This window comes from Lutjanus erythropterus, chromosome 5, assembly GCF_056507025.1.
Source record: "Lutjanus erythropterus isolate fLutEry1 chromosome 5, fLutEry1.hap2, whole genome shotgun sequence".
In the NCBI taxonomy this organism is placed as follows: domain Eukaryota; kingdom Metazoa; phylum Chordata; class Actinopteri; order Lutjaniformes; family Lutjanidae; genus Lutjanus; species Lutjanus erythropterus.
Window position 1 is genome coordinate 40,436,385 of NC_139321.1, and position 15,116 is coordinate 40,451,500.

The following is a 15,116-nucleotide window of genomic DNA, read 5'->3' on the forward strand; positions in this document are numbered from 1 at the left end:
ACTTAATGAACTTGTATTACATTAACACAATGTGAATTGACCCAACTAGATAAAATTACTTCTGTTCAACAAAAGATATTTAAGCTTATCCAATCAAATTCAGTTATGTTATATGGACATAAATAATATATTTTCAGGCTACATATTTTACATTTGTCCTTTAAACATATATTTTATTCATATAAGTAAAATAATAAATTTAATTTCAATTTAATAAAATAGGTTTTCATCCAATTTATTTTATACTAATTAGTGTGACCTAATTCTAGTTTGTCAACAGGTTCCACACAAATGAATTTCGTACACCCAACATATTTTTGTTATTTCCTTTATTCACCCATATTCATTTAACATTTTGTTGCCACTAGGTCCAAAATAAAACCTTTAACAGACATTAGGGTGCAGCATGGATCACCACCAACAGTTGTAAACTGCTTTTATGCAGTCCAACAATACAACAGGCTTGGAGTTCTCTTTTTTTTTTTTTGTAACAGCATAATAATCTAACCAGAACAACACACGTGCTGCTGTCAACTTTCATTTTAATATTATGGAGGGAATACCCTGAAATGTAATTATATTAACTAACATGTCAACATGTGTTGCAGCATTGTTACCCAACATTAACAATTATAAACCACCTTGAAGCAGCATAAACAAATGAAACGTCCAACAAAACATCCCTGATTTGTCAATATTATTGTATAACAATATAACAAGCTTGTAGTTCTCAATTTTTTTGAAACAGCATAATAGTCAAACTCTAACAACACACGTGCTGCTGTCAACCTTTAAGTTAGTAGTGTGGAAGGAAAAAAAAATGCTATTAACATTTTTACAAACATGTCAGCTCGTGTTGTAGCCACTACAAGGAGTTCTTAACTTATGGTAGTAGTTTTCCAAAACTTTTCCAAATGTTTGTTTATTTTTCTGAAGTGATTTTTTTTCCTCCTCTTCTATTTTCTAACAGATAATCATTTTATTCACATTCAGCATCCAAATCAATGTTTGGTTCATTGATACAGTTTGTTCTTGAGCATCTGTACCTTGGTTGAGAGTTTGCCAGCATCAAGCTGAAGGAAGAGCTTTTGAAGTACTTCAAAGAAGGTCTTCAGTTCCTTAGGATAACTGAGGTTCAGTGCATAAATTACACCCATTAAGAGTGCACATGCAGAGGCCACATCTCCCAGGTCATGTAGAACTTCAACACCCTCGATCACTATTCCAACATCAGCTGGAGGAGTGGTGGCATCACCTCCCTCGACTTTGATGATGTAGATGCCAAGGGTAAGTTGCTCAAGCTCCCTCTGTGCAGCAGTACCATCAGTATCCTTTACATAGGGGAGAAAGAAAGGACACAACCAATCTGAAATCACAGATTTTGTAGAATTCCAAAGATTAATTTTTGCCTTTCAGGTTTCCTTCTAATGAAAATTGCATGATACTTCAAAAAGTGCTATTTGTGTAAAAATAAGATAAAGCAGTCCCGAGTGATTTCCATCAAAATTAGAGAATGAATTTGTCAGCTGAGTTATTTCATCTAATATATCTCTTAGAGTTGGTTGTCGTTCAACAGAATGGAGCACTAATGAAGCCACACCCAGGGCACCAATGAGCAATCAACGTCAGTGGCCTTGGGAACACTCCCACAGAGATTAAAATTGAAATTGATTTATTACAGGTAGAAACTAAACTATTAAAATTAACAACCAGGTATTCTTTGAAGAGGATGTTCGGGTCTTCATTCAGGTAGATACAAAGTGCCCTGAGGATGCACTCCCTCCTCTTTTCAACAGTTTCATTCTAAAGAGAGAGAAAAGGAAATACTGAAATATTATTCTGACTGTTAACTTGTCAAAACTGACTAGTCAACATCAATTTATAATTCCATATTGTTCACTACCTCTAGCAAAACATACCTGTGCGATTGGGACCAAAATCCTGCTGATGTTAGTCCCTGCAGAGACTCCTTTCTTCCTGAACACTTTTATGAACTGGGCAGTGTGTTGGTCAAGCTGTGCATGGAACTTTGAGACAAGGGGACCAGTAGTGATCCTCACAAATTCTGCTTCTACCTGAAAACATAATGTCCACAAACAACATATTATTGGTACCTATTAAAACATTTAACATTTAAAACAGAAATACTCTCACAAGAATGTACAAAAAAAAACAGGCTATGCTGTAATATAACTGCAGTGTTACATTTTACACAAAATGATTAACATTCCCATGTGAAAAAATAAATAAATAAATTGTTGACTATAGCTGATTTAAAAAGCATTTCATACCTTTGCCACAGTGAACAGTCCTGGCCATCTGATCTTGAACTCCGCGATCATGGGCTTGTCTCCGACGACCTCCTGCCTTCTGTATGCGAAGGTCTTAGCCATCTTTTCTTTGACAACTTTATCATTATGTCTCTTCTTGACCTCAGATAACAACGCCAATCTTTCCCCTTCAAGACTGTCCTTGGTCTCTCCAGCAGGATAGGGAGGACAAAAATTAACTTCGGCTTTCCTCGGTTTTTTGACATCGTAGGCAGGCTGACATCTATCTGCAGGTTTGTGCTTGAGGGAATTGATGCTCAGTTCTGGGCACCCTAAGTTTCTAAGTTTTGTCCTGTAGTTTGCCATCTTATACTTAAGGCTTATTTTCCAGTCGTAGAAACCACTGAAGGATCCCTGTTCTCTCAAACATGGATGTGCTTTGATTAAAGCTTCAGCAATAGATTCAATTTCCAAGTTTGAGGGATAGGCCTTGAACTTGATGATTTCCTGAGCAAGACTTTCCAAGATGTCTGATTTAAGTTTATGACCGGGGGTCAGAAGAACTCCATTTGATACAAAGTCCTGGTTTGCACTTCGAAGTTGCATCTCCACATCATATGAAAACTTTGGAATTTGGAATTCTGTGGGCCAATGTGTTCGAGAAGATTCTGAATCAGAGGACAGTATTAATGTGTCAGAAGATGACAAGGATGCTTCTTCCCCACTCTGGTTCATGCTGCCTTGGCTGAGGTCTAGAGCATCTGACAAGCAGATGATTTTCACTGTGCTCTTGTCTTGAATGTCGCAAATTTGGTTAAGGTTAACAAACTCGTTATCAAAGTCACTGTCCATGTACTGGAGTCTAATGTCCCCCTCTATATCAAACTGACGTTTGATCTCATTTGCAAGATCCTCAACAGACGTTGGCATGCCTGATTCTATGGTCAGTTTTTCAGCATTGTTGGAACCAAGGATAATCCGCAGTTTTACTGGTGCAGCCATCATCCAAATGTGTCAGTCTAGAGAAGCTGAAAACACAAGTATTAAGTCATTAAATTTGTATAAATTAAAAGCATTCAAATTAGAAAGAATACAACTGACTTTGGTCAAACGTAAATCAAACAGGACACTGAAGCAAACATTGAGCAATCCACAGACAGAAGCCAGTGACATAATGATAGTAAGTGGAAAATGAAGAGTCATACTATGGTTAACAGTGCTCAAATTAGTTGCTTTAGGTTGGAGTAGGCAATACGACATTTTTGACCAAATACCTCAATATTGATATTGTGATGATATAGTGAGGATGACTATGGTGCTTCCACAAAATATTTACACAACTAGATTTTTGATAATAATCATCATTTATAATAACTATGTGGGTAAAAGCAAATAATTGCTAGTTCAGAAAATGTCATCACTTCAATGTAATGTATGAATGAATGAATGTGGCTTTTAAACCTAGGAAGAGGCAGCACTTATGCCATATTCTGATATTTCAATATCCAAAATCCCAGATGATATCAAGTCTTATATCACAATATCAATATGATATCAAAATATTGCCCAGCCCTACCAGTGACATGGAGTTAGTGCATGCACAGAACAGGTTAGTAAACAGCCAAGTGGAAAGAGGTGACGGGTTAGTATTAGGGGCTCATGCTAGTGAGAATAAAGTGCACATTTAGTAAGCTATCAATTAAAGCCATTACTCACATATTCAACATGTGCTTTTAATATATGGATATCTTTTAAATGTAACCAGTCGAAGGGGCCCAACAAAGTAGTCATGTAATGGGTACTTCTCTGCCAGTTCGTCATGTGTTATCAGGGACATTATGCCAGTTGGACATGGTTGCAGTTCAAAGGCCCGGTAGTGCTCCCTAAACCAAGCTGAGAACATCTTGACTATGAAATTCAGCGTATCCTGAAGTACACATATCCTTATTATCTCTCCGAATTCAGGTAGCCCATCAGTAAATCCACAAATGACTATCATTCCCTTTCTATAGTTGATCCCCTTGCAATCTGCACTGTTAGCCATGTTTACTCCTGCCATGTTTGGGTACATATGCTGAAGAGGCAATGATACATCATCTTTCAGCACCTCAACAGGGACTTTCGATACACTTGATACTTCAACTCCAGGTTTCTGTGGACGTGAAGAGTGTAAGTGATACGCAATCACCATCTGGTGTTTTCTCGACAATGTTAGAGCAACATTCTTGAAACACTTGGTGTGATGGGCAGCTTCCTTAAAAAAACTGTGTTTGCCCTCAAATCTCATGGTCCAGACCCCAACTAGAGGACCAAAACATCGGGTCATGTGAGGGTAATGCTCTAAAAAGTGATGCTTTGGGAGGAGTTTTTGGTTGGGAAATGCTTCTTGATATTTCTGTCTGTGATCAGATATTTTGAACTGAAGATATCCAATGGATTCTTCTGTATGGATCTGAGAAACAGCAAGTTCCACTATCTCTTTTAAATCCAAAATTATCTCCCATACTGGTTCACCGTCAGGTATAACATCTCCAATCATGAAAGGCAGCAATCTTATGAGGGTCCAATTTTCAGCTGCGTTGCCACCTATTGTCTTTTTGCTTAAAAGTTTTTGTGGCACAACATGGGGCCGGTTTGTTTTATCTTCTCCTTTGTAGGGGAAACTGAGAATGACCTTATTTAAAGTGTCCAAAGAGAGGTATTGTTTGGATATCAACACACCCAGGCACTGTGCAAGTTCCACTGGAACAATACCCTCCAACAGATCGTGGAGTACATCAGGTGGATATCCAGTTGTTACATCAAAATGAGAAAGATTTTCTGTCAGCACACATGGCCTTTTCACTCCAACACAAGGCTTTCCACTTTCGGCTGCATGTTTGACATGTTCTTTGTGTTCATTTTTGGATCTAAGATTAAACTCACCCGACAGAACCTGCTTGGTCTGAAAATCACTGAAACGCCCTGTGCAAAATCGACAAACATACTCTCCTGAAAAACTTTCCACAAAGCCTGCAATACCATGGGCACCCAGATTATCTGCAGCTACACATTGTACTGTGCCTTTAATATTTTTTCCAATCTGTGGGACAAACACGCCATGCTCTTCCAAGACAACCAGATCACGCAAAAGAGGTTCAAGCACTTTTCCATATCCGTATTCCTTGATGTAGTTACTTTTACACATTACTGCCAAGTAGATGGATGACAAAGAGGAGTGCTGGCCTGGCGGTAAGTTGCTCAAAATCCAATACATAGCGCAAAGTTTATGCTTCTTTCTGGAAGTGCCCAGAGGGTTGCACACTTCAAACTCATCAATATAAAGGGTCACTTATTCTCAATTCCCCTGAAGATAGGAACTCATTTTGTTTGAAAAACTCTCCATCCTGAAATGACTTGTATTCTTGTTGTGCAGTTCCATTTCAGTGAGCACTGTAGTTTTCCACTACATCATCAATTATACCATCTTTGCTAAGGAGCTGCTGCAATGACTGCATTAATGGTACATATTGGTAGGTATGGTTGTGCTCCCTATCCAAAACATATTCAACTGGTTCAACTACTTGGAACTTGTCTTTGAAGTACTGTTTCCGCTTAAAAGCAGTGCCAAGTGGGCCCTGATCTCCAATTGCTTTGGACAAGGGATTAGCAAGACAGAAGGCAGAGGCCAATTCCTCAGTTTCTTTTGCATCAAGGGCAAGATTATGCTTAGTACAAAAATCTGAAACAATGGCATTTAATGTAGTCTGGGATGCGGAACTCATTAGGAAGTGCAAGTCCTGTAAAAGCTCATCGAATGCATTACTGGGAACATGGAGTATGTTTTCCAGCTTAAGCAACACTGCTGCAAGTTTCTCTTCTATCATCTTCTCAAGATTTTCTGAGCAGTCTCTCTGAAAACTAGACTGAACTTCAAGCTGGGCTTCTTCTGATTCTTCATTGTCTCCATGTTCACCTGAAACACTTGAGCTTTCAAAAATGTCTCTTTCTGCAACTATTCCAGGTTTAAAGTCACAGTAAGAATAACCAAGGTGCTTTCTATTTTTATATGATTTAAATGTCCCATAAATATTTGTCCTAAATGTACAACCCTTGAACATGCAGGGGACTGTTTCATTGGCTTTGAGATGTAAATTTATATGAGTGAAATACTCCTTTTCAGAGGCAACTTCAGAGAACCCACAGACATGACAGCTGAATGTCACCGATGTCAATGTTTGCCGTGATGTTTCTCTAGTGTGGACTCTACACAAATGTGACCTGAGCGCATTCCATGACTTAGATGTACATGGACAACTACTATATGGGCAAGGATATGGGTGCATGCGCCCATAATGTGGATGTTTTAATCTGTAATGTTTAAGCAACTGGCCTCTAGTTGAGGTCTTTGAACTGCAACCTTTACACTGCCACATTCAAATCTGGGAGGGGAAGGGGAGGGGGCAAAAAACAAACAAACAAAAAACACAAAGGATATATTGGTAAAGGAAACTCAATTTGTAAAACAGTTTTAAGAAAGAAAAGTCTGACTGTTAACATACCACGGGCAAGCTCAGCGGTGCCGTCTACACCACATCAATGAGTTAGGGAACAGCTATCACACGCAGGATCTGAAATTCATCATGTTAATAGGATTCATAAATTAATGTAGTTCATTACTTGTTTTAAAGATAAGTATAAATCTAAAAAATAAAAACATATTCAGGACGAGAGCAAGAGAATTAATCTGTCACCTGATAAATGTTTCTTAAAATAAAAATACTGGCAACTCAATTCACAGTTATTAAAGTAGCTAGTTGTGATCATACCTGTTATGAGTACTGTGCTATGGGCAGACAGGAAGAAGCATTAATCGGGACTCACTCTCTAATCAGGACCTGAAATATTGCAACATGATTATTACAAAATAAAGAAAGAGAGTTTCTCCCCATCATTTTGGTATGCTACATGTTAGGATTGGTCCTTCCTAGCGTGCCCATAGACAGTGATGGAAATAACGGCGTTAAAATAAAACGGCGTTACTTTTTTCAGTAACGGGTAATCTAACTAATTACTTTTTCTATCGTTACAACGCCGTTACCGTTACCAACACGCCGTTACTGCGCATTACTGAAGCTACTCACTGAAGCTGTCATCCGACTTTGCTCACACAGACACAGGAGCTGCAAATGTGTGTGTTTTTTTCCCTTTGGTGAGGGGGGAGGGGAGGGGCAAGATAACCGCCTAAGTAATGATGATTGGCTAAGGTAGAGTAAGATTTCATGTTAAGCCAACCAGAGACATCAGGTGGGCGGGTGTTTACACACAAACCCAGCACATAGCAGCACGCACACACAAACTATCAGAGATGGCGAGTCCGGAGTCGCAGGGAAAGACGGCTTTTTCGAGGTGGAAATACAGACACTACTTTGATCTCATCGAGGTAAAAGGTAAAAATGTACATGTTGAGTGTACATTATGTCCCAGAGCAAAGAGTTTGTCCACGTCCGGTGTAAGCAACTCCAATTTAATGAAGCACCTCTCGACGGCACACGCTTCTACTAAACTAGTGGCCAAAAACACTGTTGACACCGGTAATGATGATAGCAGGCCAGGTGCTGTTAATGTGAGCTCCGCTAACAAAGAAGGACACAGAGCCACGCCGTCCAAGCAGCAAAAGCTGGATTAAAAAAAAAAAGAAAAAGTAACGCAATAGTTACTTTCCCTGGAAACTAATTACTTTTATAGTGGAGTAACTCAGTTACTAACTCAGTTACTTTTTGGGAGAAGTAACTAGTAACTATAACTAATTAGCTACTTTTTCAAAGTAACGTGCCCAACAGTGCCCATAGATCGTCTGTACGTCTGTACATCGGACGCTGTCCCCTGTACAGGGGGCTCTCGTGATGAACAGTCTAAGTGAAGCCCTGGAGCCGCATACCAATATACGGCCGTCAGTGACAACTAAGCCTCGACTGGTAACAAGTATGAGAGCCGTTGTCATGAGCTAGCTCGATGCTAACTTCGGCTAGCGGTAGCGGTTAGCATCCGCCGCCAACACCCGCTTCCCCAGCTCAACACAACGGCTTTACTGCTCCTTACTACATAACACTAGAGGCTCCCGTTGTTGGTGACAATTTACCCTTGGCAAATGCCACTGGTGCTTTATTTTAGTTGCTAACGGCAAACTCTTGGTCCCCCTCTCCCTGACGTCCTTAACCAACAAGTTATTGCTCTCTGAAACACAAACACTTTGGAAATATAGAAGAAGTGTTGTATCACAAATACACAATCAAATCATGCACAATATGAAAATACTACAGTAGGTATGGATAAAAAATGTCCTACCTCTCTCAAGTCAGAAAGCGAAGACAAACCGTTGACAACTTCACCGCCAAAACCGAGGAAGCTGACAGTGCTGACAGTTTCAGTTTGCGCATGCGTAGTCTGAAGCATTTGAATCTTCTTCTTACTGCCACCTTCTGGGTGTAATAAGTATTTCAATCACAATTCACTTAAATTAAATGCTTTGTGATTAACCAACACATAATTATTTTGTACACATAACGAAAGACACAATTACATGGACTTTATTAGAAAAAAATATTTAAACTTAACAAAGACATGTATTTTAAGTAAACTGAACACATAAAAATAATATACAGTGCACAACCCACCTGATTCACTTTTTTGAGTGTATACTGTCATATCAAACAAATACTGGCATAGTGGTTTATCTAGTAAGCAGTCCATAATACACTGTACTGACATATATCCCCAGGAGCTCATCAATCATGAATGATTCCCTCAGCAGTGGTCTGAGCCACCAGGTAAGTGACAAGGACTTGACTGACTGAAGTTTATTTATGTTACACAAAAGTACTTCTAGGTACATGTACAAATCTGTAGTTTAAAGGATTGCTAATCAGGTCTGAACAACATAGCCAACATTATTTGTTTAAGGTGAAGCGCGTGTCAAATACTTTTTCAATAAAAAAATGCTTTGCTACAAAGATATGTTGGCCTACACATAATTTTCTACAGACTTAAAATGTATTTGGTAGAGATCACTGCAATGAACAGTGTTGCTAGTTACTTGGAAAATGTAGTGAGCTCAACTACAAGTTATGCTACATTAAATGAAGCTTCACTACACTGAAGCTACACACCAGAGAAATGTAGCAAACTAAGCTACAATAAAATGACAAAACTACATCAAAGCTATTTTTTTCAAGTAAAAACAAAGTATCTATGTATCTGTTTGTCTGTGTTTAGGAGTATATTTATTACCCCCCTTTTGTACTAGGAGCCATCTACACAAATATCAAATTATTTATTTAAATTGACTACAACAATTTGGTTTTGTTAAGTTTGTAAAAAAAAAAAAAAGAAGAAAAACCTGCACAAGTACAGTTTTATTCTTTTGCTGCCAAAGGACATATTGCTAGCTAGCGCCATGTTAACTGTTAGTGTTTGCTGACTGAGTTGTGATGATTAGCTTTGCTAGCGGTTGTTGTGTTAACTTTGGGAAATACCTGAATGTGTGTCCTTAAATTTGTGTTGGACGTCTTGGATGTTGACAGGAGCTTCCTTTTGGGGTTGCACAATAAAACACCGGAACGTGTAACTGTTCTGTGAGAACTCGATAAGTAACATGAACTTGTTAAGGTTTGACCATGGAGATTCACGACACGTACACATCTCTGCTCCCTCCTCTGCCACTGTCTCCTGCTGCACACGCTCCATCTTGCCCCACTGCGAGAATTCGTGGGCATCTTTTTATACCCAGTCTATGGTGGGCATCAGCAGAAGGACAGGTACGTGACGTCACATGGAAAAGACACATTTAAGGTTTAGAAATACCAGGGGAAATGTAGCTTCTGTGGACGCTACCGTGGTATTTGATCACTAAAGTAGCTTCACTACTGAAAAGCTACTTGATGTAGAAAAAAGCAACGTTACGACCGCATTACTGAGATATGTAGTTAAACTAGTAACACCGCTACTTGTAACGCCGCTACTGCCCAACACTGGCAATGATCATGCCATAATCACTTAAATGTTATAAAATGAGAATGTTGTTAAAAAATTATGATTCCCTCAATGTCACAAATCATATTACAATATCACTATCAATCATAACTGCAATTACATATTTTTCCAAAGTAATTTAGCCCCACTGCTGATTACAAATGTTTTTCATACAAAGTTATAACTAACACAGAACATTATGTTTCTCAATTACAGCTGAACAGGAGTTTAAGTTGCAATCTAAACACAGCAAGTGTAATTCACAATTCAGTGAGGATTTCATGGCTATACGATCAGAAGTTTTATCATCACCATCACTCTCTTTATAATGTGTGGTTGGAAGTTGGACAGCGCACTAACCACATACCATACCTGATTTATGCTGCCAAGATGCAAAATTGGTATTCTACCAGAAACAGTCATAAACTTTGTCATTTTAGCAGTGGCTCTTTCCACATGAACTCTATGCTTGGTGATTGTTTTTGTCATCTCAACATATGCACGTGGCACCTGATGGTTGGATCTGGCGAAAGGTGTAATGTTCTGTTTGAGACCAATCTCCTCCACTTCTTTTTCAATCTGAAAACACTTGTCAGTCATTAATCCATCTCCAACTTTAAGATAGCTGCACCAAATGCAACCCTGCAGCACCTGTATGATATTGCGCTGATTAAAGATCTCTGTCTGAGACTGATCCAGTGAAGAGGGCAGACACATACATAACTGCACCTCGTGGGTCACAGGCAACAGGAGACTTCAGTGTGTTGGTAGAGTATGTCTGAGTCGGTGATGAGCTGGGCCTCTCCATCTTCAGTTCTGTGCAGTCCAGTACTGCACATGTATTCGGAAAGTCATTCTTAAACTAAGCAGGCATGTTCTGTGAAATCACATGTCTGTGCAGCCAAACAGACGGTTGTCCAAGTCTGTCATACATGTTTATCAGGGGTTATCAGGGTGCTGACACTCGTGACAAACGTGAAATCTAAATACTCAGTCTTTGTGGTCAAAAGTTTCATTAGTGTGAGTAAAAACTGACCATGTGAGGGCATGTCTTTGATCTCGGTATCAACCCTTTCATATGTGAGAGGAATCTGTGTTTGTGGGGAAATGGGATCACTTGGGACTTTGAAAAATTCAAACAAGCTGATGATAGGTGAATCCAGTGCAGTAGTGGAAGGAACCAGCCACATGACCTTGGTTTAGACACTCTAGGGTTAATGCAGCTGTACTGCATGCATTTTTAAATTTCTTTCGTAGCAACTGTAGTTGGCTGTGTTTCCCATTAAGTTCCATTTTCAGATCAGAACATCTCCTGCTCCTTTTCTGCTTGCCTTTCCCTCAGAGTCTTCAGTTCCTCATGATTGTTCGTTGATGATGTGCCACTGTAAATGTCAAAAACACAGAAAACATTCAGTTGTTGATTTGTACAATTTTCATCCTTTTTGCTGCTAAAGCAACACCACATACAAACCAGCCTGACAGTTTCCATGATTTCCCCTTTCCCTCCCAACCAACAGATTTCTGTACAGTGCTGAATGCAAAGGACTTGACTAGTACAGTAAAATGACCATCACATCACCGTCATTAACCATAGAACTTGAGACCAGACAACAGGACACAAGCAAACTAACCCAGCACCTTTAAAAACATATATTCCAGGAGGGGCAGCTATGATAACCTTTTGGACAGTATGAAGAGCAGAGCTGCAGGACAGACCAGGGCAATGAAAAGGGGGTCATCCTAGAGCCCCTTGCAGCAAGGCAGTGTTCCATGTGGCTTTGTGGTGAACCCTCATGCTCCACACCTTGACACGTCACCAGACAGAAAGGTCATACAGAGCAGGGATAGCACATGCTATGTACTTTTGGGAATCAATTGCCCATCAAAAGACAATGTCAAATACCGTATTGTCCCTTCCTCATGAGGTAGGCAGATGGCACCTATAAGCTAAAGGAGAGCCACATGTACCACTTCCAAATGACAGGGCAGCTGGGACTCAGGCATGCCATGGTGTGACTTCTTTGTGATGTGCACTGAAGACTACCACCTACAGTGTATACACGTTGATACTGTAAAGTGGGGCAAAATGAGGAGCAAATTAGATTTGTTTTTCTTAAAGTACTTTCTGAGCAGATGCCATGAGTAATCACAGCACCAAATTAGCACCAGCTATCAGTAAAGTTCTGGTAAAATATGAGGGAGCCTGGTAGATTTGCTTGACTCACCAGGCAAAGGGCATTTGCTAATTAGGGATGCATGATAAATACTGGGGGCAATAATTTGTTATAAAATCAACTGTATTATCATTATTAAACCATATTTGTCTATATCTGTGTCAGTGTATATTAGCCAACAAATATTGCCTATGTTAATATCTGATTGGACAGATTATGTCAAAGCATTTAATTTAAAATCTGAAGCAAAATGCTTTGTGGAGTTTTTAATTAACTTCAGCATAAGAACTGAGTCAGCACTTTTCTTGGTTTGTGTTATAACACTTGGATCTGGAATATTAAATAATCCATCTGAACCTGTCTTAGCCTCACATGAGCATGAACTGCAAGTTATATGAACTTATTTTTACAATACAATATATGAAATTAGTTGTCCTATTGGTATTGGTCATGAGAAGCAGGTCATTGTCAGTTATCGACCGGACCTAAAAACATTCATATTGTGCATCCCTAATGTGGACAAGGAAAAACAGTTGTGCACTCTTTCAGTAATGAATAAAGGCACAAATTACTACATACACTTGGTGAGACACTTAAGTTGCCACTGTCACTACCACTGTGTTATGATGCAGTGTCCTCAGTAGGGTTTGAAGTGCTGGCTTGTGCAGCATCCTGTTCCTCACATCTGGAACTGTGAAACCATTTAGTTACAAACAGAAAAAAAGAAAAAGAAAATTCAACTGAGTGATTAAAGTGATCCCTGTCACAGGTTTTATCTTGTTACATGTTAAACATGTACTTGGGCAGCTACCTGGGGGTTGTTCCAAAGTCGCAGGCTTGTGCAGCATCCTGTTCTTCACATCTGGGTCTGGAAGTTCAGTTTGACAATCATTTTGTTGAACACAAGATGCTCAAATTGAGTGATTTATGTGGCTTTCAAAGGTTTAATTTTTATATGTTAAATGAACATGTACTTGACAGCTGCCTGGGGTGTATTCCAACTATGTGTCTTAATGACAAACCTGGATAACACAGAGAAGGTGGTGAGCCTAAAAGAAAGCCCCTGGGGCTTTATTAGGCTGAGACATGGGGTTCTTCTTTTAGGGTTATCACTTATTCTGAGTTACCCTGGTTTGTCACTGAACTTTGAATACTCCCTGGAATCGATATTTATTATATTAGTTATTATACTACTAGTACTGTGGCTGTTAGTTAATGATAAACCATTGTTACACACCAACCTTTTTGTTGGAGGTTTTCGGCAGCCACCATGATTTTCCCTCCATTGGTAAGAAGAGCAAGTACCGGGTTGGGATACTCCAGAGTTGGCCGCCCAGTCACAAAATGCTGCAAGATTTAGTATGTTAAAACAAATGTCACTCTGATTTGCAAGCACTGTAGTGTTTCCTTTCTGTGGTATATTGGCTCAGTCTCAGGTATCACATCCTCCCTACGTATGGGTTACAATGCTAAATGACACTGTCATGGTTGTTTATGTGTGCAAAGCTGACTAACATTGGCATCTTTCCTTTGAGCAAACGTAGAAGTTATTGTTGGATTCGATCCACAGCTGACATCTCTCCTCTTGGGTTTTGGGCTTCAGGAATGCATGAGAAAAAACACCCCCATCTAAACTTTGAGGATATCTGCTGTCGGACTTGCGAGTTCCATGAGCACACCATTTCATTTTCTCTTGCTCTGAGGGTTTCATCGTCTTCTAACATATTATTGTGCCATTTACTTCTTCATCTTCTTCTTCTTCTTACAGGTTGTGTGTCTTTGGCATCCAAAACATCACATTACTGCCATCCTCAGGTTTGATTCATAGATGTTGTCCTCCCTCAATGTCTATTCATGTGCCAGTCCACTCAGAGCTTGACAAATTGCCCATGCCTAGTTATGGTTGCTGACATGGGATTGGACGGTTGCTTTTGGAGGCGGGGCTTAGCAAAGGGTCAGTTATGATTTTAAAAGTAACTACGTGGATTGCATATTTTAATGAATACTTAAATACGAGTAAAAATATAGACTTGAAAATCTACAAGTACACATAAAAAAACTACTTAATATACAACAGTAATTTGACTATTTGGAATTTGTTACTTCCACCCCGTATTTAATATCTGATCTACCCTTCAATTTAGCATGATCCCTTAATCTCTGATGACATATCATGGTCATGTCCAGTGGTGGAAAGAGTACTGAAAATCTGTACTCAAAGTACTGTTACATTATTAAAATATTACCTAATTATAAGGAAAAGTATTTGTAACAAAAACTACTCAGAGTATTAGGTACTTTTTAACCAATGATGTCAAAATCACCTTTCCAAACTAGGGAAACTACAAATTTTTTCCCCTCTCATTTTAAGTCCAAGTTTAATTTTCCTTATTCAACAAATGTCACCATCAGACAAAACAATGTCAAAACTTAATATAAATATCCATGATTTTTAACTGGTGAAATTCTTAACTCCAAATGTGTGTTGCTGCAGCATTTTGTTTTGTTTTTCAGTTGTATATATTTGTTTTCATTGGCTCGTTTGTGATCAGATCACCTGATTGGCTACTAAATGCAGACGAAAAGTTTGGATATTTATTCAAATTGTACTCAGTTACTTTTAACCCCATATTCAGTCCTAAGTAGATCACATTGTGTAATG

General features: G+C 39.0%; 1 protein-coding gene across 1 annotated transcript; it reads right to left on the reverse strand.

Moving 5' to 3' along the window:
* Window positions 1-1,013: 1,013 nt before the first annotated feature.
* On the reverse strand, window positions 1,014-3,272 carry LOC146327284 (uncharacterized). Its single transcript, XM_084718302.1, has 4 exons — window positions 2,292-3,272; window positions 1,920-2,075; window positions 1,711-1,803; window positions 1,014-1,331 (listed from the first exon to the last, which is right to left on the reverse strand). Exons 1-4 carry the CDS (start codon window positions 3,270-3,272, stop codon window positions 1,014-1,016), a joined length of 1,548 nt encoding a protein of 515 aa, XP_084574428.1.
* Window positions 3,273-15,116: the final 11,844 nt, after the last annotated feature.